Source organism: Coturnix japonica, chromosome 38 (assembly GCF_054131305.1).
Source record: "Coturnix japonica strain WE chromosome 38, WE-NBRP24, whole genome shotgun sequence".
Classification (NCBI taxonomy): Eukaryota; Metazoa; Chordata; class Aves; order Galliformes; family Phasianidae; genus Coturnix; species Coturnix japonica.
Genome location: NC_140700.1, coordinates 930,964 through 957,535, shown reverse-complemented (window position 1 = coordinate 957,535; position 26,572 = coordinate 930,964). Strand labels below are relative to the sequence as shown.

Genomic DNA, 26,572 nt, shown 5'->3' with positions numbered 1-26,572 from the left:
TACCAATGGGAGATGGGGAGAGGGGCGGGGCGAAGCGACGGGGAAACCCGGCCGGCGCGGGCGCGCGATGCCACTTCGGAGCCGAGCGGTGGCGGAGCGCGGGCGGCAGCAGGTGGGGCTGGGATGGGGGTGATGGGAGCAGCATCACGCGTGGGGCTGGGATGGGGGTGATGGGAGCAGCATCACGAGTGGGGCCGGGATGGGGGTGATGGGAGCAGCATCACGAGTGGGGCCGGGATGGGGGTGATGGGAGCAGCATCACGCGTGGGGCCGGGATGGGGGTGATGGGAGCAGCATCACGCGTGGGGCCGAGCCGTGTCGGTTGTGGAGTGTGGAGAGGGGGGAACGGAGCGTTACGCCCACGGAGGGGGCGAGGGAGGGACTGAGGTCCGTAGCGCTGCGCCTTTGGGTGCGCTCCGCTCGTGCCCACGGAGCAGCGCATCCCTCGCGGCAGAACCGGAGTCGGACTGAGATCGAGTTTGAGATTAGGATCGGGATTGGGGTTCGTCTGGCGACTGGGACCGGGATTAGGATTGCGATTGGGGCTGGAATCAGGATTGGGATTAGGATCGGTATTAAGATTGGGACCAGGATTACAGTTGGGATGAGGACCGAGGCCCGTCGGTACTGCAGTGTCCAAAGAGGGGATTTATTCTCAGTCAGAAAATGAGGCTGCTGCGCGGTGAGGATTTAATGAGTTTCCTAATGGCACTGACCAAAAATACCCCCGAGTGCAGGCAGCAACGTGCAGTTTTATTCAGGGCAGGTGCAGCAGCGTGGACAAAGTAAATGGGGCGTCTGGTTCAGATCCCACTGTTTCCTCTGCCTGTAGTGGTGTGGGTCTCCCAAATCATCTGGATTTTGTGTTTGTTTTTTCACCCAACCCACACCTGGCAGGATGTGCTGCTGTCACCCCAGCTGTCCCCTGGCTGTTCTGACCTATGGGAGTTACAAACTGTAAGGGGTAACCCAGGGTTGAGCCAAGTCAGTGTCCCCGTGGTGCTGTGGCAGGGGATGCCGTGTGAGTCCTGGACCCCATCGTGTGACATTACACTGCCTTGGTGGGCCAGGATGTGGGAGAAAGCAGGGAGAAAATAGAGTGGGAGTAGAAGATATGGGGTGGGAGGAGGAAATATGGGGCAGGAGGAGGAATGTAGGTTTCTGTGGAGGTGCTGGAGATAGTGATAGCTGCTGGAACCCTGGGAGGGAAAAGTGCACCCGATGGTGAGATAGTAGGGAGTGGCTCTGGATGCAGCCATGGGGTGAGCCTGGAGGTGGTGCTGGAAGAAGCCTCTGTGATGGCTGTGGTTTGGCTCCAGAGTTGGCCATGGGGCAGCCATAACAGGGCCCTGGAGGTGGCCACACATGGGACCCGGTGCTGGGGAACCCGCAGGACACGGGCTGCATGTTCCTGTGAGGTCCCCTCCCCTTGGGACGAGGAGGGACTGGGGTCAGTTTCCTGTGAGCAGGGGGAGAGCAGTACCCGAGATTTCTAGACAGCAGACCCCAAACCACCCTGCTGAGAACGCCTTTGTGCAATTAGGTGGGTTTTAATTGCAGCCAAGCAAAGGAGAAGGCTCACTGGGAAGCTTGGAGGTGCTCCACCTGGACACCTGGGCCTGCCCACCTTTGTTAGTTCCTCAAGGATAATTAGCTGCTAGATGAGCCCAGGGAGAGGCGGTCTCAAGTTTGGCCAATGCTTCCACCCCATTGTTCGGTGCTGATGAAGGCTTTGCTGAGCTCTGAGCTGTGCCACTGCTTCTCGGCTAGTTACTTTCTATGCTAGTTACCGCGGGAGTCTGTGTGCTGCAAGGAGGTGGGGAGATGCATTCCAAAAGCATCCCTGGGCACCTGCACAGCGCCTTGTGTCAATCTTTAACCCCCAGCACAGGGAGAACATCGGGAAACACTGCCCAGATAGGAGCAGACCTGCTTAGGAGCTGCAGAAATTGGGGGTAAGGTGCTGCTGGTGGTGTGTTCTGCAAAGTGGGGAATCTCCGGAGCTCTGTGAAGGAGCTGCTCGCAAACAGTAGTGCTGCTTGTGGAGAATTGCCCTAATTAAAGGTATTCCCACTTCAAGGAGTTTTTAAAATTTACGTTAGTTGCTTAATTAAATCAAACTAGCCCTTGGCAGTGTTGTCTTGGTTGCCAATAACAGTGTTTCTGGCCGTCAGCGCAGTGTGCACTGTTGGTGTGTGCATCACTGGTTTGTGCATACTGGTGTGTGGTTGCACACGTGGTTGTGCACACGTGGGGTATGCATTTGTATGCATAAGTGGCTGTGCACATTGTGCATGCACGTGTAGTTGTGCACATTTGCATGCGTGTGTAGCTCAGCAGAGGTCCTCAGAACCTGCTCTTGCAGAAGCTTCCTTGCATCTGACTGCACCTTCACCTGAGCACTGCTTTGTGCAGGCAGAGGTGGAGGTCTGTGCCCCATACAGGTGTGCATGGATTGATGTTCTGGGATTTCACTCTGTGCTCTCAAAATACTGCTGAGGATGTAAGTGATGAAATAGAGCCCCCTATTACTGGAGAGCTGCTGCAGTTGAGGCTCACCTGGCTGAAAGGAACCGGTGCACTGCAGAAAGCCCTCTGTTACAAGCACTGAGATGTCTTTATCAAAATCTAATGTTCTTTCCTGAATTTATCCAGAAGAAAACTCTAACTTGGAAGAGACCTGGCGTACGGGAAATCCCTTGCTTACCCCATGCTACAGTGACATGTGCTCCTCATGCATGGGGATGTGGTGCAGCAGGGATGCAGCAGCAGAGCCCAGTTAAGTTTGTTCCGTGGCCTGCAGGCTGTGTTTTGGTGTGCAAACAGGAGCAAATGTGTTGTTTTTTTCAGCCTGGAAGGAAATGAGACCACGTTCCCCTCTGTTGTGTGAGCAGCGATGAGCTCGTGGCAGCTCTGCTGCCCACAAAGCGGAGATTTACAGATACCCACTGATGTACATACCATTTCTTATCCATTTTTGCGTCACCTTCTGTAGGTTTTACACACATTCTGTCATCTATGATACATACAGTTGCACAGAAGGATGTATGGTCCCCCTGTGCCTTGTTGCTACTGTGCTTTGTCCTGGCTTTGCAGCCCCCAGGGCACAAAGCTGAGCTTCAGTGACCTGCAAAGCTGTGGTGGCTGCATGTAGCGCTGGGTATTCCTTGCAAGCGCAGGAGTTGGCATTTGCTTTGGTGAAAGCTGCCCTGGAGCAGCACCTGATGTGTCACTGGGCGCTGTTTGGGGGTGTTCTTTCCTCCCTCCTGCGTTGCAACACTTCGCACAGTATTTATTAGAGAACTCCATTTGCTCTGTCAGAGAGAAATGAAACTGCAGTGTAGGGAGAAGACACAATTTGTCCCTTGTCACCATACAGGGCGGCATCTGGGGACAGTGGGCTCCCACTTGGTATTGTCTGCATGCCAGGCTGGGACCTTTCCTTTTCCCCTCCAGCTCCTGCCAATCTCCAGGAGAGGCACGCTGCAAAGTTTCCACTTGCAGCTGGAAAGTTCCCAGTATTGTGATTTCTAGGAAATGCAGCCTAGGATGGCGGCAGAACGGGGTCCTGTCCTCAGCCCCAGCTCAGACTTTGGTCTCCCCTTTCACTGTTGGGAATGAACAGCTGATTTTTATGGGCTGGGTTTTGGTGCTGGTTCCACCACCCATTGTGATCCTGGGCTCTTGGAGGGTATGTGTCTGGGTGCTGAAGTCTTTGGGTTTGTCTTGGTTTTAAAACATGTTTATTATAGCTCTTAAATTAGAGATGTACATTGGAATGGTGTGAAGCTGCCCCATTGTGGACACGTGGTGCAGTCAGAAGCTCTGTAACTGCTTTCCCATTGTGCCCACATGCACACGGATCCCTCCTGGCCCTGCAGCCTCTGGTATGTGGTTCCCAGCGGGGAGTTGCTGCTGCTGGGCACAGCTTTGGAGGATGAAGGTGATGCTGGAGCTGTCAGTCGTTCTGGCCTCAGACAGCAGCAGCCCTGGCGCAGAGCAGAGCTCAGGGAGCAGCAGCCTTCCTCCAATGGATTGCTTCCTGTTAATTGCTCTGGATCCCTGCCAGCCTTCCCTTGCTGGGCTTGTGCCTCCAGAAGGCTGGAGATGAGCAGAAACAGAACCACCTTCTCTCCCTGTTTTGGTAGACAAAGGTTCCTGGGCTCCATCCCAATACACAGTGGTCCTGTGGGCTGCATCCATCCCTCCCACTGCTGCTGACGCAGGGCATCACCCCCCCATTCCTCCCTGTGCCTTGGCCAGCTGCCCTGGATAGCTGAACTAATTGCTTACGTAGAAAAATAACGAGGAGGATGCATGTGGTGTATTTTTAGATGTCGCTTGGTGGGATTTGGTGACTGATGATACAGAGTTGGCATCTCCTGAGCCGTCCTCTGTGCCCCCGTGGTGATGCTCGATGCACCCAGGGAGGTTCTACCCCAGCAGGAGTTGGAAGACTCGCTGTTCTTTGTGCACGTGGATGGGGATGACCTGAGCTCCGTGGGGACTTGCTGTATTTCTGCTGTACAGTGTGCTGGTGGCTGCAGCCAGGAGCATGTGGGCTGGATGCAGGACACCTTAGAGGAGGTGGGAAGCCGACAGGCAGCTGCAGGATGGGCCATTCAGCTGAAAGTGATGTAGAAATACCCCTGAGCTTCCCAACTGCCCTGCTTACACCAGTGCAATTAGTGCTTTCACCTTCCAAAATCTCTGCAGAGCAGGGGAAGTGGAGCAAATGCAGCAGCTCATCAGACATTGCCCCAATGACTGTTATAACAGGGCACTGCAGTGGCAGTTCCCTTCTCTCTCTGTTCACTCCTTCCACATGGAACCCTTTTGTGTCTGGCTGGTTTCCTGTGCTGGGGAGGCTGGAGTTGGGTTTGTCCTGCTCAGCCCAGGCACACCAGGCACAGTTGTTCCCGTGGTGTGACTGATCTGCCTCGGGAGCTGAAAACATCATTTCTTTGCTGTTTATGAAGCCTTAGATGGATGATTTTTCCTGCTGGTTGGCGTCAGCTTCCACACCAAAGGCTGTGGGAAAGTTTCGCAATTACACTGACTTTTATAGGTCTGTTTTATGTTTCAGAACCCATTGCTTTCTATTTCTATGTCATATGGTTCCTTGATTACGTGCTGCACAGTAGTGTGGCTACCAAGACAAGTCATCCCATCTGAAGGAAATCATCAGGAAATGTTTTTTTTCCTCAACCCGAAGCAGTTATGTTCTCACTAGACAGTGTTTGTCCAGCTATGCCACAGGGAAGGAAGAGCTCTGAGAGCTCTGAGCATCTCAGCCTCTCAGCTTCACCACTGCCCGCGGTGTCTGGTGATGAAGGTGCCTGCAGTCTCTCTGGTGGCTTTTTGTGCTCCTTGGGCTGCAGTCCTGCTGGTGGAGTGTCCCCACAGAAGGCCCCAGAGAGTTGGGTGCAGCCAACAACGCTGAGCTCCCGCATTGTGCTGTGCACTGGGAGCCCCTTGGCTGGCACGCATTGACCTGTCAGCGTGTTTATTGGTAAAACCCTTTCTGGGGAACTCTCTGTAGCAATGTAAGAGGACCCAGGGGTGAGAGCTAGCAGGGCATGACTGTCTCCATCGTGGTGCTGCAGTGTGGATCCGGCTGCCTGGGCAGCTCGGTGCCTGCTGCCGGAGCTGCGTGTGCTTGTGGTTCAGCAGCGCTGAGCTTGGGTGGCCCCTGGGAAGGGATTTTCCGCTCTGCATGCTTGAGATGTTCTCTAAACTTCCTGCACGGCTAGCAGCACTGGGGCTCTGTAGTTCTTAACCCTTTCCCCTTCCTCGTGCCCCTCTGTCCTCTCTCTAGCTGTGCTGCTCCTGCCCAGGGACGATGACAACTGATGAGGCCACCAAGCCTGAAGGTGAGGTGCAGGCAGCCGTGCTGGCGGAGCGTGGGGAGGACATCACACCTACCCGTGATGGCGGCGTGCTGAAGGTGAGTGGAAACTGTGGTTGTGGCCCTTTGCCCTGCGGCCCTGTTGTGTTCCTGTGTTCCTGATGTGACCCTTGGGGCACTTTGGATCACTGAGGGATGGAGCGAACACTCTGCACACGGGTTCAGCCTGCTGAATGAATTTCACTGCTATTGTGTTCCTAATCAGATTATTAGCCTCAAATCCGCAAAGCATTTTTGTGTGTGACTCACAGACGTTAGAAAGAGCGCGTTACTTAGGTCATGCAATCTGCTTTGCAGCTTCTGATTCTCATTCGGGGCCATTTCTGGATAGTTCTGCTTACCAGCACTTGCTCTTCTCCGGCTGAATGGGACCTTCCCTCAAATAATAGCATCCTCCCCTGTTGGGAGCTGCATGTTCCAGGCTGTAGCAATATAAAAGAAAAAAGAAAAGGCATTGACAAGAAGTGAGGAGTGAAACAACATCCCCCCACGAGTAAAGCCCCATGCAGGGGGAACTGTGCTGGTGTGGGGCTGGGTTTTAGGAATGGGAATCAGATGGCTTGCCTACAGTCTTCCCCTGTGTTAGGACAACATTGCAGGAGGGGCTTTATATGCATACACACGCCTGTTGTTTTTATTATGGATATATGTACATCCTAAGATCTCCACGGCCTCTCTCCTGTGGGTGGCTTCTCTCTGTAGATCATCAAGAGACCTGGGAATGAGGATGAGTCCCCTATGATTGGAGACAAGGTTTATGTGCACTACAAGGGCAAGCTGGCCAATGGCAAGAAGTTTGACTCCAGCCGTGACCGCAATGAGCCCTTTGTCTTCAGCCTGGGCAAGGGTAAGGGGACAGGGGACTCCCGTGTCCTCATGGCACTAATGAACAGCTTTTTGGGGTCCCCCTCTTATGCAGTTTTTCTGTTTTGAGTTTTTTCTTGATGCCTGCCTCTCTCTCAGGCCAAGTGATTAAGGCGTGGGATGTTGGGGTTGCTACCATGAAGAAGGGTGAGGTCTGCTACTTGCTGTGCAAACCAGAGTATGCCTACGGGGCTGCTGGCAGTGCCCCTAAAATCCCCTCCAATGCCACCCTCTTCTTTGAGGTAAGTACAGGGATGGGAGATCTCAGTGCTTTCCGCCTTGCCAGTCAGCTCTGAGAAAGAGGAAAAAAGAAACAAACCAACCAAACAAAAAAATATTCAGCTTACATTCCTGAAACGTGTCCCTCTGCTCCAGGAACCAATGCCAGTGTTTTTTCAGCAATGTGTGTCTGAGCCGAGAGTCTGCGGTGGGGAGCAGCCCTGTGGGGAGAGCCTGGCTGTGCGAAGGCACGCGAGTGGGGAAGCAGCTCAGGAACACTTCCAGGGGTTAAAAATCTGCTCCTGTGCTTCCCGTGCGCCTCTCAGCCACAGTTGCGCTCTGCCCTGCAGGATTAATAAACTTGGTTTTACTCTTACTTTGTGCTGCACTTCAGGTACTGGATGTGGCCCAATTTCTAATAAATTGGGTGTATTATGCTGTGGCTTGGAGCTGGCTTTTATGGGCGACTTCTGCTTGTCAGCTGAGCACAGAATTAGTTTGCTTGGCTCTCTGGCTTGGGGATGAACTGTTGCTTTGTGGATTTTCTGTTGTTTTTCTCTTCTCCTTCCTCTCCACCCACAGTTCTGCCAACCTTCCCTTTAATCCATTAGATTGAGCTGCTTGATTTCAAAGGCGAGGACCTGTTTGAAGATGGAGGGATCATCCGGAGAATCAAGAGGAAAGGAGAAGGCTATTCCAACCCCAACGAAGGTGCTACAGTGGAAAGTGAGTACTGGGTTGGGAGCTGCCCTTGGCACAGTGTGTGATGGCTGTTCCAGAACTGCTGGCTCGGAGGGTTTTACTGGAAAACCTTGAGCTGTAGGAGCAGCCAGCTGGGGATGGAGCGACTGCTCAAGGACAGCCTGCACTCCGTTTCTGCAGTCCCTGTGGGGTCTTGGGGTCAGCCCTTTCCTCTCTGTTTGCCCCTCCCTTGTCTCTGAGTGGCTCCAGGATGTTGTTATATCCAGGACTGGTGTGGTGGATGCTGAAAGTTGGATTTGCTGTGATTTGGATTTCAGCCTGTAGCGCTGGATTTGCTGAGGTTTTCACTTGGTGTGCAGCTTGCTGGGTGCTTGGGACGCATCTTTTTGTCCAGACGAGGAGGCAGCAGCCCCTCTGGTCTCCTTGTTGTGGTGCTTATTGCTGTTTTGGTGGTTTCCATTGCATCTGCTGCAGCACGGGCCCTTTTCCTTCCCACATGACCGGAGGAAAGCTTCAAACTTCTGGTTGCAGCTGTTGGGGGATGAATTAACTCAAAAGGGGTCTGTGGAGTCAGTGTGATCTTAAGTGCATGGCAGCTCATCCTATCCAGCTCCTCGCTCCCTGTCTGTGAGTGGGACAGAGTGATTCTGGTCATGTTTATGGAGCAAATGTCTTACCAAGGCGGGGACAGCCAAGCTTTTTTTTCTCCTCCTGAGAACAACTCAGCCATAGAAGTAGAGCTAACATGCCATCTGCATAAGGCATCTAGTTTCTTATCCCCATTCCAGAGCTCCTGTTCGTTCAAGAGAGTCCAATTAACTTCCATTAGCGAAGGTGAAATTAGATCTGAACTCATAAAACTCACTGTCTGTTCCTCTCACAGACTTTTTTAAGGAGATGTTGTCTCCTGCTGATCTATCTGCCTGTCACATGGCTAGACACTGCTGGGGGTAGGATTTCAGGCTGCCTTCCCTGTCTCTGAGGTTAACCTGAGAAACAAGCTGAACAGAATGACAACCAGCCCCATTCCCTCCTGCCTCTTTAACGCTGTTTTTTATTTCATTCAAAATGGGGTTGAGGGGTGAGCCCATGTGCCTGGGGAGCAGGGCAGAGCCATGCTTTCCCCTTTGCTCAGATGCAGTGACAGCGTGGTTGCTCAGAGCAGGATGGAGATAGGCTGGGGAAAATACTGTGAGCATCTGCTGCTCTGAAAGGACACAGCAACCGGAGCTCTCTGTGGAGCTGTGTTTCTGGGTGCTCTGCACCTTGAAGCTGACTTGTTCCTGTTTCAAGTAGATGCTCGGTTCCAAGCAAACACGGAGAACAGGAGCAGACAAACAGTCAGGGTAATAGAGATGAATGCCCTTGGAGGCAGCGCTGCATAACAGCGCTGCTCAGAGCAGGAGCACTGCACCAAGGTGGCTGCAGGTTCTTCGCACCAACCTGCAGCCTGGGGCCAGAGACCATAAATACATCCCAATTAGAAAAGATGCAAAGCAGCAGTGAGCCAGCCTGGCAGCCTTGCAGGTTTTGGGTGCAGAGAGGCTTTTTATTTTCCAAATGCACTGCTGTTTACCTTGGAGTGCTTTGCTTGGGGCTTGTTTGCAGGGGAGCCCAGCAGCAGAGATGGGACCCCAAGGAGCGGCCTTAGTTTATGGGGGTGCACAGGCACCTCTGTGTCTTTCACTCCACTCCCCAACAAACCCTGCATCAGGGATAGCTCCCAGGTGCCCAAAACCTATGTTAGAAGCCTGCTGGGGAAACATGTGCACTAGCCAGGGTGAGCACCTCCAGTCTGGAGTTTCATAAGCAGTTCTATAGCTTTGAGTTTTACAGGCCGTAATTTGCAGTTCCGGTTCCTAAAACACGGGCTGCAGACAAAATCCCACATTCCAGCTTTTGTTACAACCTTTCCCCACCCCCTCCCCCTCCTCTCCATTTTAATCTGAGTACAAATTGCTGTCAGCACATCAAGTTCATGTGCCAGCCGCACTCGGTACACTGTGTTCTGAGCTCTTCAAAAACAAAATCGCTGCAGGCACCGGGAGAACAATAAGTCAGCCACTGCAGCCGAAGGGATGTGCAGAGCCCGGCAGGGGCTTTGCTTTCTGTAATCCAAGAGCAACCGCAGCCAGCTGACCTGCTTCAGATAGCACTGAAATGCTCCTGGAAACCGGAGCAGAGATTTCCCCATCTCTAGTGTGCAATTAGAATGGAAGGAAAACTCTTCTGCTTCTCTTGAAGCGAGAGCTGGGAGCTCGTGTTCTTCTGGGCATCCTGTTGTTGAGGAGGGCTTGTGGGATCAGCTTGTCCTGCTGCTGACAGGTGACCCAGGGATCCACAGGGCCAGGGATGGTGGGCGCAGAAAGCACAGAGACAGCAAGGAGCCATGAGGTTGGTGGGCTGCTTGTGCTTTAGGCTGAATGTTCCGTTTTCCCAAGGTGCTCAGCAGGGTTTAGCCCTGGAACAGCAGGTGGGTTTTCCATCATGCAGACCAGCTGCACAAAGCAGAGTACTGTCCTTGGCAGCGCATCAATGAGTGGCCAAACCATCCCTGCTTAGAAAAGGGGTTAATTTTTTTCTCTCGTCTCTCCCTGCTTTAGCAGCATTTATATTGGCAATAAAAACCCTTCTGGCTTCTCAGCAGCATGCACTCAAGAAACTCATATCCATCCATCCATGCTGTTGGGTTCTGCTGCAGCATCCTTAAACACTTTTGGCAGCATTAATGCCTAACCATGATTTTTTTTCCTACCATTTGAAGGCTCTGGGGGAGTTTTCCTGCAGTAGGTAGGAGCATCTTGTGGGATCACTTTTACTTGGCTTGCTTTGAGTGCAGGGAACACCCACTGTCCCCTGAATGCACACCATCCTCAGGACTGAATAAATAAGGAAAGAACTCAGGGTGGAAATCATCCTAGAAGCACCAGGTGGCAAATTTGCCATGTCTGCTGTCCACCCTGCCGAGCCCCTGCCAGCTCCATGGGCTGGAACAGCATATTGCTTGAAGATGGAAAGACTGAACCTTTGTCTTGTACTTTCAGTTTAGCAGAGGCAGGAGAACATGGCCTTGTTTTTGAGGTGTAAGGCGAGTGTATAGTGCTGTATAGGAGATCTGTAATCACCACGGTGAACTCTGCATGGCAGTGTGCCAGGGGCAGTATCCAGTTCCAGTAAGGCTGACTTGTGCAGTGCAGCACAAGGGGAACATATTAGTCATAATGTTTATCTGTTGTCTGGTCCTTGCTGGGATGAGATACGGCTGCACTGCTTTTTAGCAATGCTGTCCAAGCCCTCCCACCCCTCTCTGCTCACTGTCTCCTCTGGTGCTTCCAGGGCTCTGGCTCAGCTGGGGGGAAGTGGGGGGGATTTGGGGGTCTTGTGGTGGATGTGGTCGCTGAATGGAATTGCCCCAGCTCTGCTTCCACTTCCTTAAGTGTCACCTATGTGCAGAATCCTTTGGAAAATGATTTATGGGAGCCACACGGTGCTGACTGCCCGTGGTCTTCACTCTGTCCCACAGTTCACCTGGAGGGGTTCTGTGGTGGAACCCGCTTTGACTGCAAGGATGTGAAGTTTGTGGTGGGCGAAGGGGAGGACCACGACATCCCTATTGGCATTGACAAAGCACTGGAGAAGATGCAGAGGGGAGAGCACTGCATCCTCTACCTGGGGCCACGGTAAGGGATCCTGTGCTCATACTGCTTGGAGCAGGGTTGAAACTTCCAACATTGGAGGCCATTAGAGCATTTGTGAAAATGCAGATGTGCCAACAGAACTTCTGTTGGATATGTTAGTGTCACCAGCAGGGACTGCCAGAGGAGTGAGTGGGAGGCAGGGACTTGAAAGGATCTTTATCCAGCTGTCGGGGCTCAGGAAATCACCATTCCTTGTCCTGGCACATGTTGAAAGCAGTGTAAAGCCAGGTCTGGTGCACCTGTGTGCATCTGGAGATGCACGTGTTGTACTGCATTGTATGCTGCGACATGTCTTTGCTTCTGGAGAATAACAGTGCTCCAACCCAGCAGTATTAGCATGGAGCCAGTTGTGAGAACAGTGAGCAACTTGGGTGTGTGCTTGCTAAAATGAAGATATATAGGGGATTTAGCTTTTCCTGCTTTTTAAAGATGCTGGTTGATGAAGGGGGTTATTTAGGAGGAGAATGGTAGAGTTAGCAGAGGAAGGATGGGGTTTGGAGGAGGCTGTGGGTGCCTCTGACCCCCACCTGAGCTGCTCTCTTCCTCCCTGCAGATACGGCTTCGGCGAGGCAGGGAAACCCAAGTATGGCATTCAGGCAAACGCTGAGCTGGTGTACGAGGTCACACTGAAAAGCTTTGAGAAGGTGAGGGCAGGAAGGGCAGGACCCCCCCACAATCACCCTTTGTCCCTGGTGTTGCTGCTCTGCGGGCCCTGCTGAAGTGGAGACGTCAGCAAGTATCGCCATGTTCTTAATTTGTTCTTGTGTGTTGGTTTGTTTCATTTTTCTGGCCCAGCTCCAAGGCTGTTTTTTTTATTTGTTCCTAACCTTGTTCCTTTTGTACTTTTTGTTTTGTTTTGTTTTGTTTTCTATCTCCTTGGACTGCACAGAAAAAAATAATAATTAAGTTTTGTGTCCTGATGAGGGAGGGTTGGGGTTAGTGCTGGAGGGGCTGGGGATGGGGACAGAGAGTGGGGACAGCACAGGTGCTGCTGGGTCCCTAACCTTGGCTGGAGCAGGGATGGTGCCAAAAACCTCTGCCTGCCCTATACTTAGGAGAGATCTTCCCATCTTTGTAATTTTGTTTTTTCAGTTAAAGAAAAAACCTTTTGGGGGTTTGTTTTATGCTGGAATTTTTCATTCTGTGGGGTTGCAGTGGGTGTATGGCAGTGGACAAGCCGTGCTGTATTGCTGGGCTCAGAGTACGTTTCATCCCTGCAGTGGTTTCTCTGTACCACAGGCGTGCGCTTTGCATTGCTCCATGAATGTTTCTTATTCCCTATTTTCTCCAGTCCCTCAAATTCAGCCCTCTGTCCTGCATAAGACCACCCTGCTGAGCCCCACTATTAAAGAGAAATCCTCCAAAGCCTCCTGGGGCTGCCTGGATTGCGGCATCCCATTAATTTTGCTCTTCTTACCACTTCCTAAGTGTGTGTGCATGAAGGTGGGACTGGTGTTTGGAGTTGCAGGATGTGTTGAGTCAGCACTGCTCCCACTGTGCAACCGTTGCTACGCCATGGGATGGTGGCTCTGAGTATTTCTTTGCAGGCCAAAGAGTCTTGGGAGATGGACACCAAAGAGAAGCTGGAGCAGGCTGCCATCGTCAAGGAGAAGGGGACAATGTACTTCAAGGTTTGTGACACCTGAGGCAGGAGCAGGTAGCTGCGCTGCTGGGCACTTGGAGCAAGTTCACCTCACTGGGTCTTCAAGGGGTCAAAATGTCAGAAATTTCCCTTCCCAAAAAGTGCCAGTCCTTTGCCAGTTCCTCTCCCTATGTAACAAATATACTCCATAGGAAGTGCAGCTTTACTGGGGCCATGCAGCCTCATCCACTTCTGCCAGCCCAGCTGCTCACTGTCCTCAGCAGATCCACTGTCTTTCTGAGTCTGAAGTATAATCATAGAACCATGGAATAATTGGGTTGGAAGATACCTTAAAGATCATAAAACTTTAAAATGGTTCAGTCAGAAGGGCCCTCACAGCCCCCCAAGCCCTTCCACCCTGCCAGCTCAGACTGCCCATGGCTCCATCCATGGCATGAGGCACCACCAGGGATGGGGTACCCACAGATCTGGGCAGATGTGCCAGAGCCTCTCTGCCCCCTGGATAAAGAACTCTGCCCTAACACTGAGTGTAAACCTCCCCTCCTTTAGTTTTAAGCCCTTCCCTGTTGTCCTGTCTTTGCTCCTTCTCAGGAAGGCAAATACCTGCAGGCGGTGATTCAGTATGGGAAGATCGTGTCCTGGCTGGAGATGGAGTATGGCTTGTCGGAGAAGGAATCGAAAGCCTCCGATTCCTTCCTGCTGGCTGCCTTCCTCAACCTGGCCATGTGCTACTTGAAGCTGCGCGAGTACACCAAAGCTGTTGAGTGCTGTGATAAGGTATGGAAGCATGACTTTTGTTTCAGTCTTCCTTCCCTGTTCAGTTTGTCTTTGCACAAGCAGCGGTTTCCTAAGGGCACTGTGTTGGTCGCATTAAGGACACTTATTTTATAAAAGGCTCAAATCTAGAATTGTTTGGGTGGAAAGGGACCTTTGAAGGCCATCTGGTCCTACTCCCTGCAGTGCACAGTGACACCCACAGCTCCATCAGGTGCTCAGAGCCCTGTCCAGCCTGACTTTGGGTGTCTTCAGAGTGAGGCGTCCACCGAAGTTTAAGAACCTTGCCTCTGGTTCTTTGTTGCGTGAGGCTTGCTGCCTTAACCCAAACTGATATTATGAATGAGATGAATCTGGGGCTCTCAGGAGGCTTTCACTGTAAGGAAATAACATGAAGCTGGGACAAAAGCCCACTGTATCCATAGCAAATAAGCTTCTGAGGGTTGCTGAGCTATGGAGAACTCTGTGCTTGCAGGCACTGGGGCTGGACCAGGACAACGAGAAGGGCTTGTACCGGCGGGGCGAAGCCCGGCTGCTGATGAACGAGTTTGAGCTGGCAAAATGTGACTTTCAGAAGGTGCTGGAAGTGAATCCACAGAACAAAGCAGCCAGGTCGCAGATCTCCATTTGCCAGAAGAAGACAAAGGAGCACAATGAACGGGACAGGAGGATCTACGCCAACATGTTTGCCAAGTTTGCTGAGAGGGATGCAAAGGTTTGTTGTGCATGCCTGGGGGGTCAGGTTTGGGATGCTCAGCAGGGTGATGGGGCTGAAAAACAGCAAGTGGAGGCTGGGACAAGGATGGAGGTGTGGGTGGCAGCTATAGGTCATGCATAGGTTCATAGAATTTTACTATCGCCAAGGTTGGATAAGACCTACAAGATCATCCAGTCCAACCATCTTCCTTCCACCAATATTTCCCACTAAACCATGTCCCTCAGTACAACATCTAAATGTTTCTTGGACACTTCCAGGGTCAGTGACTCCACCACCTCCCTGGGCAGCTGTTTTCAGCGCCTGACCACTTTGTTGGAGAGGTGTTTCCTAACATCCAACCTGAATCTCGCCTGGCACAACTTTAGGCCATGAGGGTCCTATATGGGCTGCAGCTATAGGTCTACATGGGCTGTTGCTGTAGTTCATTTATGGGCGGCAGCTGTAGGGATGGATAGACTGCAGCTTTAGGCTGTGTGTGGGCTGACAGAGCAGCATGGGATGGAGCCCCTTGGTTCTTGGTCTTTCGCATGCAGAAGCTGCTGTCAGGTGCTTGGTTGTCGATCACAGTGTTTAGGATGTGGACTCACAACAGCTGATGACAGATTTGGTGTTTGTGCTCCAGGTTCTGTCCCGTCCCGCGGCAGTTGATGAATTGGGTAAAGCGAAATGTCAGCCACTCGCTGGCAGGGCTGGGGGAGTTTGAGACATGATAGTGTGTATTTCCTGAATTATGTAACCCATGAAAGATCGCTTTCTCATAATAGGCTCTTATCCAAAATTCCTTGAAACAAAAACCAATGTTGTACTGTGTACTGTAACAGGAGAGGACAACTTAATAGTCTGTGTGGGTCATTCTGGTATAATATCTTCTGAACCAGTGTACCTATTTAGGTCTGTGTAGGGTGTGGTAATAGGTCTGCATGAGCTGCAGCTATAGGTCTACCTATGGGCTACAGCTAATGGTTGTATATGAGTTGCTGCTGTGTTTGTATATGGAGTGCAGCTATAGGTCCGTATGGGCTGTAGCTCTAAGTATGTATGGCATACAACTCTAGGTCGTGTATGGGCTGCATCTGTTCTGTGTGTATGGGCTGCACCTGTATCTCCATGTATGAACCACAGGTGTTGCCCAGCACGTGGGCTGCAGCTCCATAGCCCAGCGTTCCTGTTTCTCACTCTGTGCTCCATATGCTCTCTTTCAGGAAGCAGCCAACAAGACCAGGGTAGAAAAAGAGGCAGCAACAGCAGCATGTGATGAAGGCAAAGAGGCAGAGGGGCACGTATGATGGAGGGGGTGGCAGAAGGACGAGCCTCCTGCCCTCAGCCTGTGCCAAGAACTTTGCCAGGACTCAGGACCTGCTGGTGTTTCCTTGTAAAGTTTGTTCCAGTTTGTGTGATTGTGGAAGCAAAAGTGCCTCGCAGAGATCAGACCAGTCCGGTGCTGCTGCTGGCTGCGAGCAGTTGGATGGCGTGGGACCACCACCAGTGGAACAACCACCTTCGCAGGGGTGGGGAACAAAGAAATCAAAGCTGGAACTCCCAGCTTCAGGAGGCTCACCTTGCTCTATGTCCTCGGGGAGGAGCTGGGATGTGGGAGCACTGCAGCAGGATACAACCAAGCCTTCCTCCTGTGCTGCCTTCCTCCTCCTTCTCCTCCTCACCGTGGGGCTGGGGAGGGGGGCTGTTGCAGGGTGTCTAGATACTGCTGTGCTCACTGGTTGTATTCCCTGTTCCCTTTGACCACAGCAGAGCTGTGGCCTCAATTATTCAACAGAGGTTTTATTGCATGGTCGTGGCCCATTGGGGAAAAAAAAAATTAAGAAAAAAAAGAAAGGAGAAGGAGCAGTGATAGGGGAGCAAAGAGGAGTCCTCGTGGAGGCAGTGCTGCACAGTACGGTCCTCCGGCCCCGTGGGAGGGATGCGGGTACAGCCTGCAGAGAACAGCTTTCAGTTTTCTATTTTTACTGTCTGGTCTTTGTAACACCCCTTTGGAAGCTGTGAAATAAAGAACTGAAAAAGAAAAAGTGCTTAAAACAATAAAAAAGTGCTTCTCCACTCCATCCCAGTGGGGATGCAGCAGTTGGAGTGTTATGGAGTCACCGCGGTACTCTAGACCTCGTCCTGCTTTGGGGTCTTTCTTTGGGCTGTTGTTTTGGAGTGCACCTTTGTATGCTGCTTTGAGGTCTTGCTTTGGGGTCCTACTTTGAGGTGCCCCTTTGGTTGCTGCTTGGGGTCGTCCTTTGGGTCTGTCTTTGACATGCTGCTTTGGGATCCTGCTTTGAGGTGCCACTTTCAGGTCTCAGCAGTGCAGCCTTCCCAGCCTGGGGGCTTTATCCTGGTGCCCTTATTTGTTCAGCATCCGTGCTGGGGAGATTTGAGCTGGTGCTTCGGGGTCGTTGCTTGCCCCAGGTCTGGTGCTGGGGTGAAAAGCTGAATGGAAGTAATGGCTCTGCAAAAAAAAAAAGTTTTGTTTATGCAAACGTGGCAAAAAAAAAGTCACTTTGGGTCAGCTAAAGTCATGTTTTCCTTAGGAGACGACTCTGGCTTGCTCCAAAAAAACATGCAACCCTGGCAACACGGTGAGAGGGTGGCAGTGCTGAGCACACCATGGCTAAGGGCGCTCTGCTCTGCATGGAGTGTGCAGTGTCCAAATGCCACCTAGTGGCACTGGGTGCTACAGGGAGCAAGGCTTCAATGGGTTGGTGCTGCAGTGGTGTGTTGAGTAAGGAATGGGTTTGATGCTACAGTGGGGTTGGGTTGGGTAAGGAATAGGTTTGGTGCTGCAGTGATGTTGAGTTGGGTAAGCAATAAGTCCAGCAGGGATCCTTGGGTTTCCTGTGCAAACCAACCCAAATCCTGTGTTTTTATCCCCAACATTGGGTGGGGAAAAAGGAGGAATCCACAAACAAATCCCCCAGGTTCCCTTTTACTGGGATTACTGGAACAGCTGTCACTCTCCCTGCAGGGCCGGCCAGCCCTGAAATCCTATTACTGAGTTTCAAGAGAAATAAAAACTTAATCGTCTCCTCTGCGCGCTCCTCCTGCGCTGCTGGCTCCGGGGCTGAGCCTGCACCCATGGAACCAGCTCTGATCCTATAGGGCTGCAGCAATGCCACTGCAGACAGAGATCCTGCGTGAGGTGTGGGCTGCTGACAGGTGAGGTCCTTTTTTCTCCCTTTTCAATGCAGTTTAATGGTTTGTCTTAGCATTATTCTGTTTTTGTTTTGTTTTGTTTGTCTTGGTGTTTTTTGTTCGTTTGTTTGAATGGTCAGTGCCATGGTTCTTGGTGGCTTGCAATGGGAAAAGCATTCATTAGGGCACATTCCCCCTGGTTAACCTCACTGCTATCAGCCCTGACCAAAGCAGAGCCCAGTCTGTGCTTGGCCCTGTTGGGATATAGGGAAGCTGCTTTGGGAAACTGCTGTCCCTTCTGGCTCATGGTCACAAAGAAACAAACCTTTTCAAGCCATTCTGATGGGGCCAGCCCTCACTCATCTGCTTCCTCTGCCCCACAGCCCCAGCGAGGAGCCGAGCAGCCCTCAGCAGCAGCGGCCAAAGCAGGTGAGGAGAAATCCTCCAGTGGGCTGAGGATGGGGGCAGCCCCTGGCCCACACTGTGGTGGGAGTGGAGTGGGTTTGGTACTCAGCCCTGGGTGAGTGCAGGCATTTGTGGCACCCCGCTCTGCTTCTGACTTGTGCATCCTTCCCAAGCCCATCTCCATCTCATCAGATGGGTCCTCAGCTCCTAATTAGTGCTTTAATTAAGCCTTTCAGCTGTCAGCAGAGTCACTTTCCAGGCTGTGACCCCTTCCAGGGGAGGCTGCATTTTGAGGCAGCCCTCTGGGACAGCCCCTGACTGAGGGGTCTCTGCAGCAATCTGAGTACTCTGCTGTGATTAGCAGACTTTGTTAAATAATGAAGCGAAGAGCCATCCTGACTCTGTGCTGCTTAAGGGATTAAAGGAGAGAAGGAGCTTTTTTGTAGCCAGCTGATGGTGTGAAATAATTTGGGATTTGCAGCCCCACCACAAGACCCTGAGGGATATGCACTGGGAGATGGCAGTGGGTTAGTGCTGCGGGACAGATCCATCCTTCTGTGGTGCTGAGGTGCTGGGGGCTCTGCCTGGGAAGAAACCCCCCCCCCCCCCCCCCCCCCCTTCCCCCGAGCAAATCCCTGGAAAAGGGGCAATGCTTTGCACCCTGATGTGATCAATGGTGATGCGATCAGTGCTGCGTCACTCCTGGGGGACCCCGACCAGGTGCCCTCTCCTCTGATGTTCCCTGCCTGGTGCTGAACCACATGCTCTGCATTTGGTAAATCAGCATTATTTATAGCTCAGGGTAAAGAGGATTAGGTGTGCTGCCTCTAATCCCCCACTTCCTCCTGCCCTGCTTCTGCTGACCTCGATCCCTGCAGCTCTGCAGTCTCCGGCCTGTCTCGGCACATGGCCTTCAATCTCCACCCCACAATTGGGTTTCCATAGGAAACACATGTGGGTGAGAGGAGCCGGGGAGCTTTGCATCCCCACATCCCCTGCGTATCCCTTGTGGCTCTTGTATGGCAGTACAGCATCATGTCTCCCATCCCCTAGACTGGCACAGTGCAGTACTGGTGCCCTCCAACCTCTCTGCTAACAGCCCATTCTGTTTCCCTCCTGCCATCCCTCTGTGGCTGACCCCACGGTAAGTTGCTCACACGTAACAGTGCAGCACGTCCCTTGCAAGAGCTTTTGCAAAAATGACGCAAGAGCTGCCGTGCTCTTACAGCATCCCTTTCCAAAATGCACCAGTGTGCTCCAGCTACTGTAAGAGCAGATGCTGAACCATGGCACGGTCTCTGCAGCATCATCTGTGGGGCAGAAGCTGAAGAAGAAGCGGCAGGAGCCAGCAGCAGAGCCTGAAGACAAACCACGACGGCTGCGGGTGAAGAAGCCGAGTGAACCCAGGGGTACTGAGGAGCCCCATGGCCCAGTGCAGGGTGAGCAGCCTGGGGGGGCCCTCTGTCAGCTCCTGTTCGCCCCCTTATCTTATTCCCCCTGCACCCATGGTGATCCTTGTCACAAAGGATCTTGAAATGTGCAGGGGTGAAGAAAGTGGGGAAGAAGAAGGAGAAAGGAGAGGAGGAAGGTGGTAAGGAGCCCAGCTCCAAACCCTCCCGGGAGCCTCGGAAGAAGAAGGAGAGCTCGGCACCTCGATCCCATGTAGCTGAAGGCCCAAAGAAGCAGCAAGGTGAGGGGACATGGTGGGCAGCAGCCATCCCTCCATGGGCACCAGTTTACATCCTGGTACAGCCACATTTCCTCACGTACCATGTGTCCCCATGCACCATGTGCTCCCACGAACCGTATCCCCATGCATCACGTTGCCAAGCATTTTGTCCCCACTGTCTACCCCACTTGTATCCACAGCAACTCTGCATCCCCTCAGGGTGCTTTTTGCCCCCAAACCAGCCAAACATATCCAAGAAGGATGGAGATACTCCAGCCCCACATCCCCACTCACCACATCCCTATGTCCATGCTACCAATATCTACAGGAACCCTGCACACCCCTATGGTGTCTTTGTCCCCAAATTGGCCTGGTGCATCAAAGATGGGGAACCCCCAGATCCATGTGGGTCCCTCTGTCCCTTGTGTGCCACCACCATCACTCTGCTGTGTCCCACTGGGCAGATGCATCTGAGGATGAGGAGGAGGAGGAGGAAGATGAGATGGAGAGTAAAGATCCTCCCAAGAAGCTGAAGAAGAAACTGACCAGAGAGCCACCCTCAGGGGAGAAGAAGCTGAAAGGAAAGGGTGAATACACAGGGGTGGCACTGTCTCAGTCCACTGTCATCATGTGACTGTTCTCACTGCCTGTCCCTGGTCTGGCCCTCCAGGTGACAAAACTGATGCTGACAGCAAAGCCAAATCCTCCAAAAGCACCAAGAAGGAGCCGACGTCTGTGTTCCATGTGAATGGGGAGAAGGAGAAGAAGAGCAAAAAGAAAGGTATGAGGTGAGGGGCACTGGCATCCTCATCAGCAGCACCCACTGTGTGTGATGGTGTCCCCATGCACTGTTTTCCCATATCCCTGTGTCCCAATGTTCCCATGTTCCTGTGCCCCCCAGCTGCCACTGGCAGCGATGAGGAGGATGACTCTGATGCCAGTACCAAACCCATCCGATCGGGTAAGAAGAAGAATCCAGCATCCCTCTTCCAGACTGGTGGGGACCCTCCCAGGGAGAGGAAAACCAGGAAGAAAGGTGAGAGGGCTGGGGGACTCCAGGGGCACTGGGGACCTGGCTATTGGGCATTATTACTAATGTGTTGGCATTCCCTCCTGTCTACAGCTCCTAAAGCAGCAGAAAGTGAAGAGGAGACCTTGGAGACACAGCAGAAGAACTCCAACAAGAAAGGCAAAGGGAAGAAATCTAAAAAGGTAATGGGTGAAAATACTAGAGACACCCATAGGGTGGGTCAGGAGCATCCCCTGGGGTAGGTCTGCATGGCCATACTGTCCCCAGACCCAAATCCTGGGGGCACGTGGGGTGTAAGGAGCTGGGAGATGAGAGTAAATGGCACAGGGCTTGGGATCCTCCAAAAAGCTGTGGTGTGGCCCTGCAGAAGGAAGAGAGGCCACCATCACCTGTCATTGAGGTGGACAACCTGGAGAAGTTTGTGCTGTCCCCAGCACCACAGGGGGTGACCATCAAGTGCCGGGTGACACGGGACAAGAGGGGTATGGACCGGGGCCTGTACCCCACCTACTACCTGCACCTGGATAACGACAAGAAGGTAAGCAGGGCAGGGGGCTGAAGATCCATGGAAACACCCAAGAAGTGCACCTATGCAGGTCTTAGGAGATGCCCATGTGCACCCCACTATGGCCCTACAGAGGTTACTTCTGTCCCATTTCTCTTTAGAAATGCCAGTGTTGGTGCATGGTATGATGCCAGAGAGGCAATGCTCATGCCATGTATGGGGACACTGGCAGTGTTTTGTGGCTCAGCTGTGCCACAGTGGTGCTAGAGATAGGTCAGTGGTTGTATTTGCTGGTCTCAGTGGTCTCTTCCAGCCTTTATTATTCTGTGATTCTGTTTAGGGATGTGGCTTCGTGTCCATAGTGGGGATGGGTTGATCTGGATGATCTTAGAGGTCGTTTCCAACCTTAATGGCTTGATTACTTTATAACTTGCATAACATCATGGCCACGTCCCCATTGCACAATGCAATGTGTGGAGGGTATGACGAGGTGGCAGCACCCTTCTGACCCTGTCATGAACCTAGGTCTTCCTGCTTGCTGGGAGAAAGCGTAAAAAGAGTAAAACCTCCAACTACCTCATCTCCATCGACCCCACGGACTTGTCGAGGGGTGGGGAGAACTTCATCGGGAAGCTGAGGTGAGTGCCACCAACTTTTGCACATCAGATGTGGGATGGGAGTAGGATCAGTGCAGAAGGGGAGGCTCTGGATGGTGGAATTTGGTGCGTGATGGTGCTGCTGGTGGCACCAAATCATGTCCTGATGCTGCAGGTCCAACCTGATGGGGACCAAGTTCACCGTGTTCGACAATGGCGCTAACCCCGATCGGGCCAGCGCTGATTGGTCCAATGTGCGGCAGGAGCTGTCGGCTGTGGTTTACGTAAGAGTTCCCCCCAGCAGGCACTGAGGGAACCTCAACCTGCACCCCTTTGTTGGGGCATCACTGGGGGCTGAAGAGCCATGGAGCCATATAACGAGGCTGCAGCCCACAACAGTTGCTTGTTTTATGAAATGGGGCATCTCTTGCAGGAGACCAATGTGCTAGGGTTCAAAGGGCCCCGGAAGATGACAGTCATCATCCCTGGGATGAATTCAGACAACGAGCGGGTGCCCATCCGGCCCCGAAATGTGAGTCAGACGGCCAAGGATCAAATGAGGATGGAACCCACAAGCCCTCTGGGCTGGGTTTGGTGGGGTTCACTTGAGGTTCACCTGGTTGGGGCATCCCTCAGTCTCAAGGCACTTGTGTGGGAGGTGGAGGTGTGGTGTTGGTCTCTTCCCAGCCATGTCCTGCTTCAGAGTTGTGTGTTCCAGAGCACCCAGGGACAGCATCTCGCTGTGCACCAAGTCTCATCCCTTTTGCTCTCCCCAGGACAACGATGGGCTGCTCATGAGGTGGCAGAACAAGAACATGGACAACATTATCGAGCTGCACAACAAGGCGCCGGTGTGGAATGATGAGACCCAGTCCTACGTTCTCAACTTCCACGGCCGTGTCACCCACGCCTCCGTCAAGAACTTCCAGATTGTGCACAGCAGCGACCGTAAGCGGAGGGATAGTGTGCGAGGGGGGCTTGGCTGACTCCCAGCACCCATTTTGCTCTTCATTTCTTGCCCAGCTGCTCTGCGGCTTTCCTGCGTTCTGCTCCGGCAGAGGGAGCACGTGGGTCACGCATGGTCATGCAAAATAGGGCATGACTCGATCCTGCAGGGTGCTGAGCCCCACAGCGCTGCAGCATTGCCGCCAGCACACACCCCATGTGCGCTCCCCATACGCTCATCTTTGGTGTGCGTCGTGCCTTGGGAATGGTCCCTTAGGGTGACCCTTTTGGGGTGATGGACACAGGCTCTGGATGTGGCTCAGGGGTGCGTTTGTACCCCGTTTGCCAGCGGCACAGCCTGCCCCACGGCAAAGCAGGCACAGCCCCATGGCAAGCATCCCGGCATGGGGCAGTGCTCGGCTCCTCGTCACCTGTCCCGCGCAGTCAGAAGCCATCGGCACCCGCGGGTGTTGAGTTACAGGACAGAAAAAAACCTGTCGGGGGCCCCTGGTTATTTTTACAGATTTCCTGCCACCCATGCTCTGGTAACAGCGAGTGTCCCATGGGGGGCAGTGGGCTCCGGTTCCCAGGGACAAGGTCCTGGGGGAACCCAGAGTGCAACGTCTCCTCTGAGACACGGTGGGAGAATGCTGGATTTTGGTTAATTGAGCTGCGTTACAGGGCAGCAGCAGCTGGTGTATGAGCTGGGCACGGGTGGCTTCTATGCAATGCCACTTGGAAGGGGGGTGTGGGTGTGGGTGTGGGAGCCGTCCGACCCACACCAACATGCTCTCCATTCTGTCCTGCAGCTGATTACATTGTGATGCAGTTTGGACGTGTGGCAGACGATGCCTTCACCATGGACTACAACTACCCACTGTGTGCTGTGCAGGCCTTTGCCATCGCTCTCTCCAGCTTCGATGGGAAGCTGGCCTGCGAGTAGCTCCGTGCCACCTTGTCCCCATCCTCTCTCCTGGTTCCTGTGTCTGACACTGTCCCATTGGGCACCGCTCTGTCAGGCACTGTTCTGTTGGGCGCTGCTTGCCTGGCTGTGGGCGCCTTCCCTGGGCACTGGTCACTGGTCTCAGGCAGAAGGCAGAGTTAAACCTGGAGTGTATCTCTTTTTTAGCTTCCGTTTTGTATTTTGTAGCACAGTCTTTAAATAAGAAGAGGGTGTGCGATCTTCTTTGGTCTGCAGTTCTTCATACCCATGCCCAAGGTCACCCCCAGACGCCAGCAGCACCCAATACCTGATTTCATTCAAGAACTGTGAGCAGGCACAGTGCTGTTCTTGGAGACCAGGGAGCCCTCAAACCAGCCCAGTGGTGGAAAACACCAAGATGCATTGGGTTGTCCCAAAATGCCAGCCTAGTGATGCTCCTCCTTTTCCCAAAAGCTGCATGGCTTTGGGCTTCATGAGTCATCACTGCATCGGGGGCAGATGGAGCCCTACATGGGTGCATGGATGGCCCCATCCCTTACTCACGTGGGAGAGCTGGAAGGAGAAACAATTTCTGTGGTTTAGGGCCAGCAGCTGGCTAGGTATGGCCAGAAAATGAGTGGGAAAGCCAGAGTGAGCTGCTCAAATCCAGCTGCCAGCCACACATTTGTTTGAGACTGGGAAAGGAGCAGCTGATGGTCAAGGGCTGTCTCCATCTGCACTTGTCCCAGTTTCCTGTGCATTGGTGGGAGCCAGGAAGCCAAAGCACAGAGAGAAAGTGGGCTTTGGTACTGGGCTCCCCGGAGTGCACCCACTCAGAGCATCACTGTTAGCTGGGAGTTCCTCCCTCCAGCAACCCCAAATAGATTTTCAAATATTACTTTGCAGTTCCCCCAAATTCCCAGCCTGGGGTGCAGCCAAAAAAGCAAAAAGCAGTGCTGTGCTGGACACGCATTGCCATCCCATCCCAAACCCATCTCCGTTGTGTTGGAGATGCAATGCCATCCCATGCCAAACCCATTGCCATCAGCAGTGAGCCTAAAGTGCAAGCACTGTGCTCACAGCCCACAGCAATTACAGCATCAGCCGCCTCCCCCAAATCACTTACACAAATCTTCCTAACCCAAACCAACTGCAGCATAAGAAGCAAATGAAAGCAATTTAATAGGGTGCTGGATGTTTGGGTCCTTTGTTTGCGCTGGCTGTTAACACCAGCAGAGATGAAGAATTGAGGCAATTGCAATGTGTATCTACTTTGGCCGATGGAAAGTGTGACAGATGCTCGGGCAGACCAATGGGTGAGGATGAGGATGTGTGTGTGGGTGTGGAAGGAATGCTTGCTGAAAGTAGAGAGAAAAAAAATAAAAGTAGAGAAGAAGAGGAGGGAGCTTATCAACTTCTGAGGCCAAAGTGTGCCTTGTCACAGAAATGCTTTTCTCAATCCAGAGGATGAGATTTACCCTAAGGCAAAGGCTTTGAGGCTTCTTATGGTTGAGTTTACAGGTTGGGGTTGGGCTGGTGGAGCAGGGATGGGTTCAGCCCCATGGAGCACATAAGCTCATCCCAGGATCCTCCAGGGAAATGCGTTGTGTTTTTTGCAAAGATGTAAGGAGAAGAGAAAAGAATGCATCCCACCTTGATGCTACATATCCTCCCTTGAAGCTGAGTACCCCACCCCATCCCTCTCCGGTAAGCAGAATGGTGCTGCTCTGGGTCACATCCCAGTGGTATGGGTGTGCAGGACATGCTGCTCTTGGCATGATAACCAACAGGCAGCACTGGGAAAGCTGGTACTTTTCAACTGCTTTAAGAAAGGAATCGTTTTTTTAATTAGTGAATCCATTCTGGAGAAGTGTCAGAGCTTTACAGTGTTGTAGCTGTTCTTGGTGTGTTGCCTGGACTTGGATGTTCCGGACATAAGAAAATATTATTTATGGCATTGCTGCTCACAGCTCTTTTATATTATAATTTGGGAAAGGAAGTTGCTGTTCCCACCAATGGACAAAGAATAGCAGAAACCAAATTTAGGAAACAGCCTCAATCAGCAGCACTGCAGCAAGGCACTGAGGGCAGAACTGGAAGAGGATGAGACCACGTTGCAGCCATTCGGTGTGCGCATCCAGCTCAGCACAGCAGTAACCCCTCTGCTGCTCCCCTGCGCAGAACACCATGTGTTCCTAAACATTTGCAGATCAGGCTTTTCTTCATGGGCTAACGCATGCCTGTTTGCTCATGCCTTACTCAGACTAAACTCCTATTGAACTCAATTAAGTCTGTCATCTCCAGGAGCAGTCAATGTCATTTTTGCCCAAGTAAGGGATGAGTAACGAGTGCTCCTAACAGCCCTTGGAGAATTGCAGCCATTTTGTTGCAGTTCTTGGTCCAGATTCTTGCAGTCAGACCAGGCCAAGAGTGGAAGAATGCGATATGGCCATATTAATCACCCAGATTGCTGAATGTGCTGGATGGGCGTGTGGAGAGCTGTGCCATTGGCTGTCTTGTCCCGAATTGCTTCAATACAACTGAGTTCTGCGTGAAAATTAGAAAAAGATGTTTCAGAAGGGGATGGGATGCAGGGAGCATCCTTATCCCGAGTGAAGCACTGGGAGGATCCCACTCCCCGATCTATGTCTGCATGCACTGTGCCATGTGGAGCCCAACCTGCCCACGTCCTGGCTGTGTGCTGAATTCGTGCTCAGCAGCACGGGGCTTTCTGCCATTGGGACCACAGATCCCAACACTCGGGCTGGGCCATGGCCAGGGACTTGCATGCAATCAGTGTGTTACCACCCCTCGGCCCTGCTGCTGGCCAGGTTCCCTGAGGGTCCGCTGGGAATCACAGCCGCTTGGGCTGAAATCCACAT

General features: G+C 52.6%; 2 protein-coding genes across 8 annotated transcripts; both read left to right on the top strand.

Annotated features, from left to right (window-relative positions):
- The first annotated feature begins 69 nt into the window (after positions 1–69).
- On the top strand, positions 70–16,510 carry FKBP5 (FKBP prolyl isomerase 5). 5 transcript variants are annotated; one of them, XM_015884777.3, is made up of 12 exons: positions 70–112; positions 1,887–1,955; positions 5,819–5,947; positions 6,611–6,755; positions 6,872–7,014; positions 7,603–7,717; positions 11,217–11,373; positions 11,945–12,035; positions 12,939–13,022; positions 13,586–13,771; positions 14,244–14,483; positions 15,689–16,510. In XM_015884777.3, exons 3-12 carry the CDS (start codon positions 5,843–5,845, stop codon positions 15,770–15,772), a joined length of 1,350 nt encoding a protein of 449 aa, XP_015740263.1. In that variant the 5' UTR covers positions 70–112; positions 1,887–1,955; positions 5,819–5,842; the 3' UTR covers positions 15,773–16,510. The 5 variants fall into 5 exon arrangements, with proteins under 5 accessions (XP_015740263.1, XP_085383167.1, XP_015740262.2 ...); XM_085527041.1 differs by having other exon boundaries at positions 1,887–2,064; XM_015884776.3 differs by lacking the exon at positions 1,887–1,955.
- A 2,446-nt stretch (positions 16,511–18,956) lies between these two features.
- TULP1 (TUB like protein 1) lies at positions 18,957–23,954 on the top strand. Of its 3 annotated transcripts, XM_015884763.3 has the most exons (12): positions 18,957–19,462; positions 19,567–19,713; positions 20,157–20,279; positions 20,363–20,473; positions 20,594–20,728; positions 20,816–20,904; positions 21,090–21,260; positions 21,753–21,865; positions 21,999–22,107; positions 22,257–22,355; positions 22,600–22,771; positions 23,578–23,954. In XM_015884763.3, the coding sequence occupies exons 1-12, from the start codon at positions 19,300–19,302 to the stop codon at positions 23,709–23,711; spliced, it is 1,566 nt and encodes a 521-aa protein (XP_015740249.2). In that variant the 5' UTR covers positions 18,957–19,299; the 3' UTR covers positions 23,712–23,954. The 3 variants fall into 3 exon arrangements, 2 of the variants coding, with proteins under 2 accessions (XP_015740249.2, XP_085383162.1); XR_014938712.1 differs by having other exon boundaries at positions 22,257–22,771; positions 23,578–23,706; XM_085527036.1 differs by having other exon boundaries at positions 20,594–20,904.
- Positions 23,955–26,572: the final 2,618 nt, after the last annotated feature.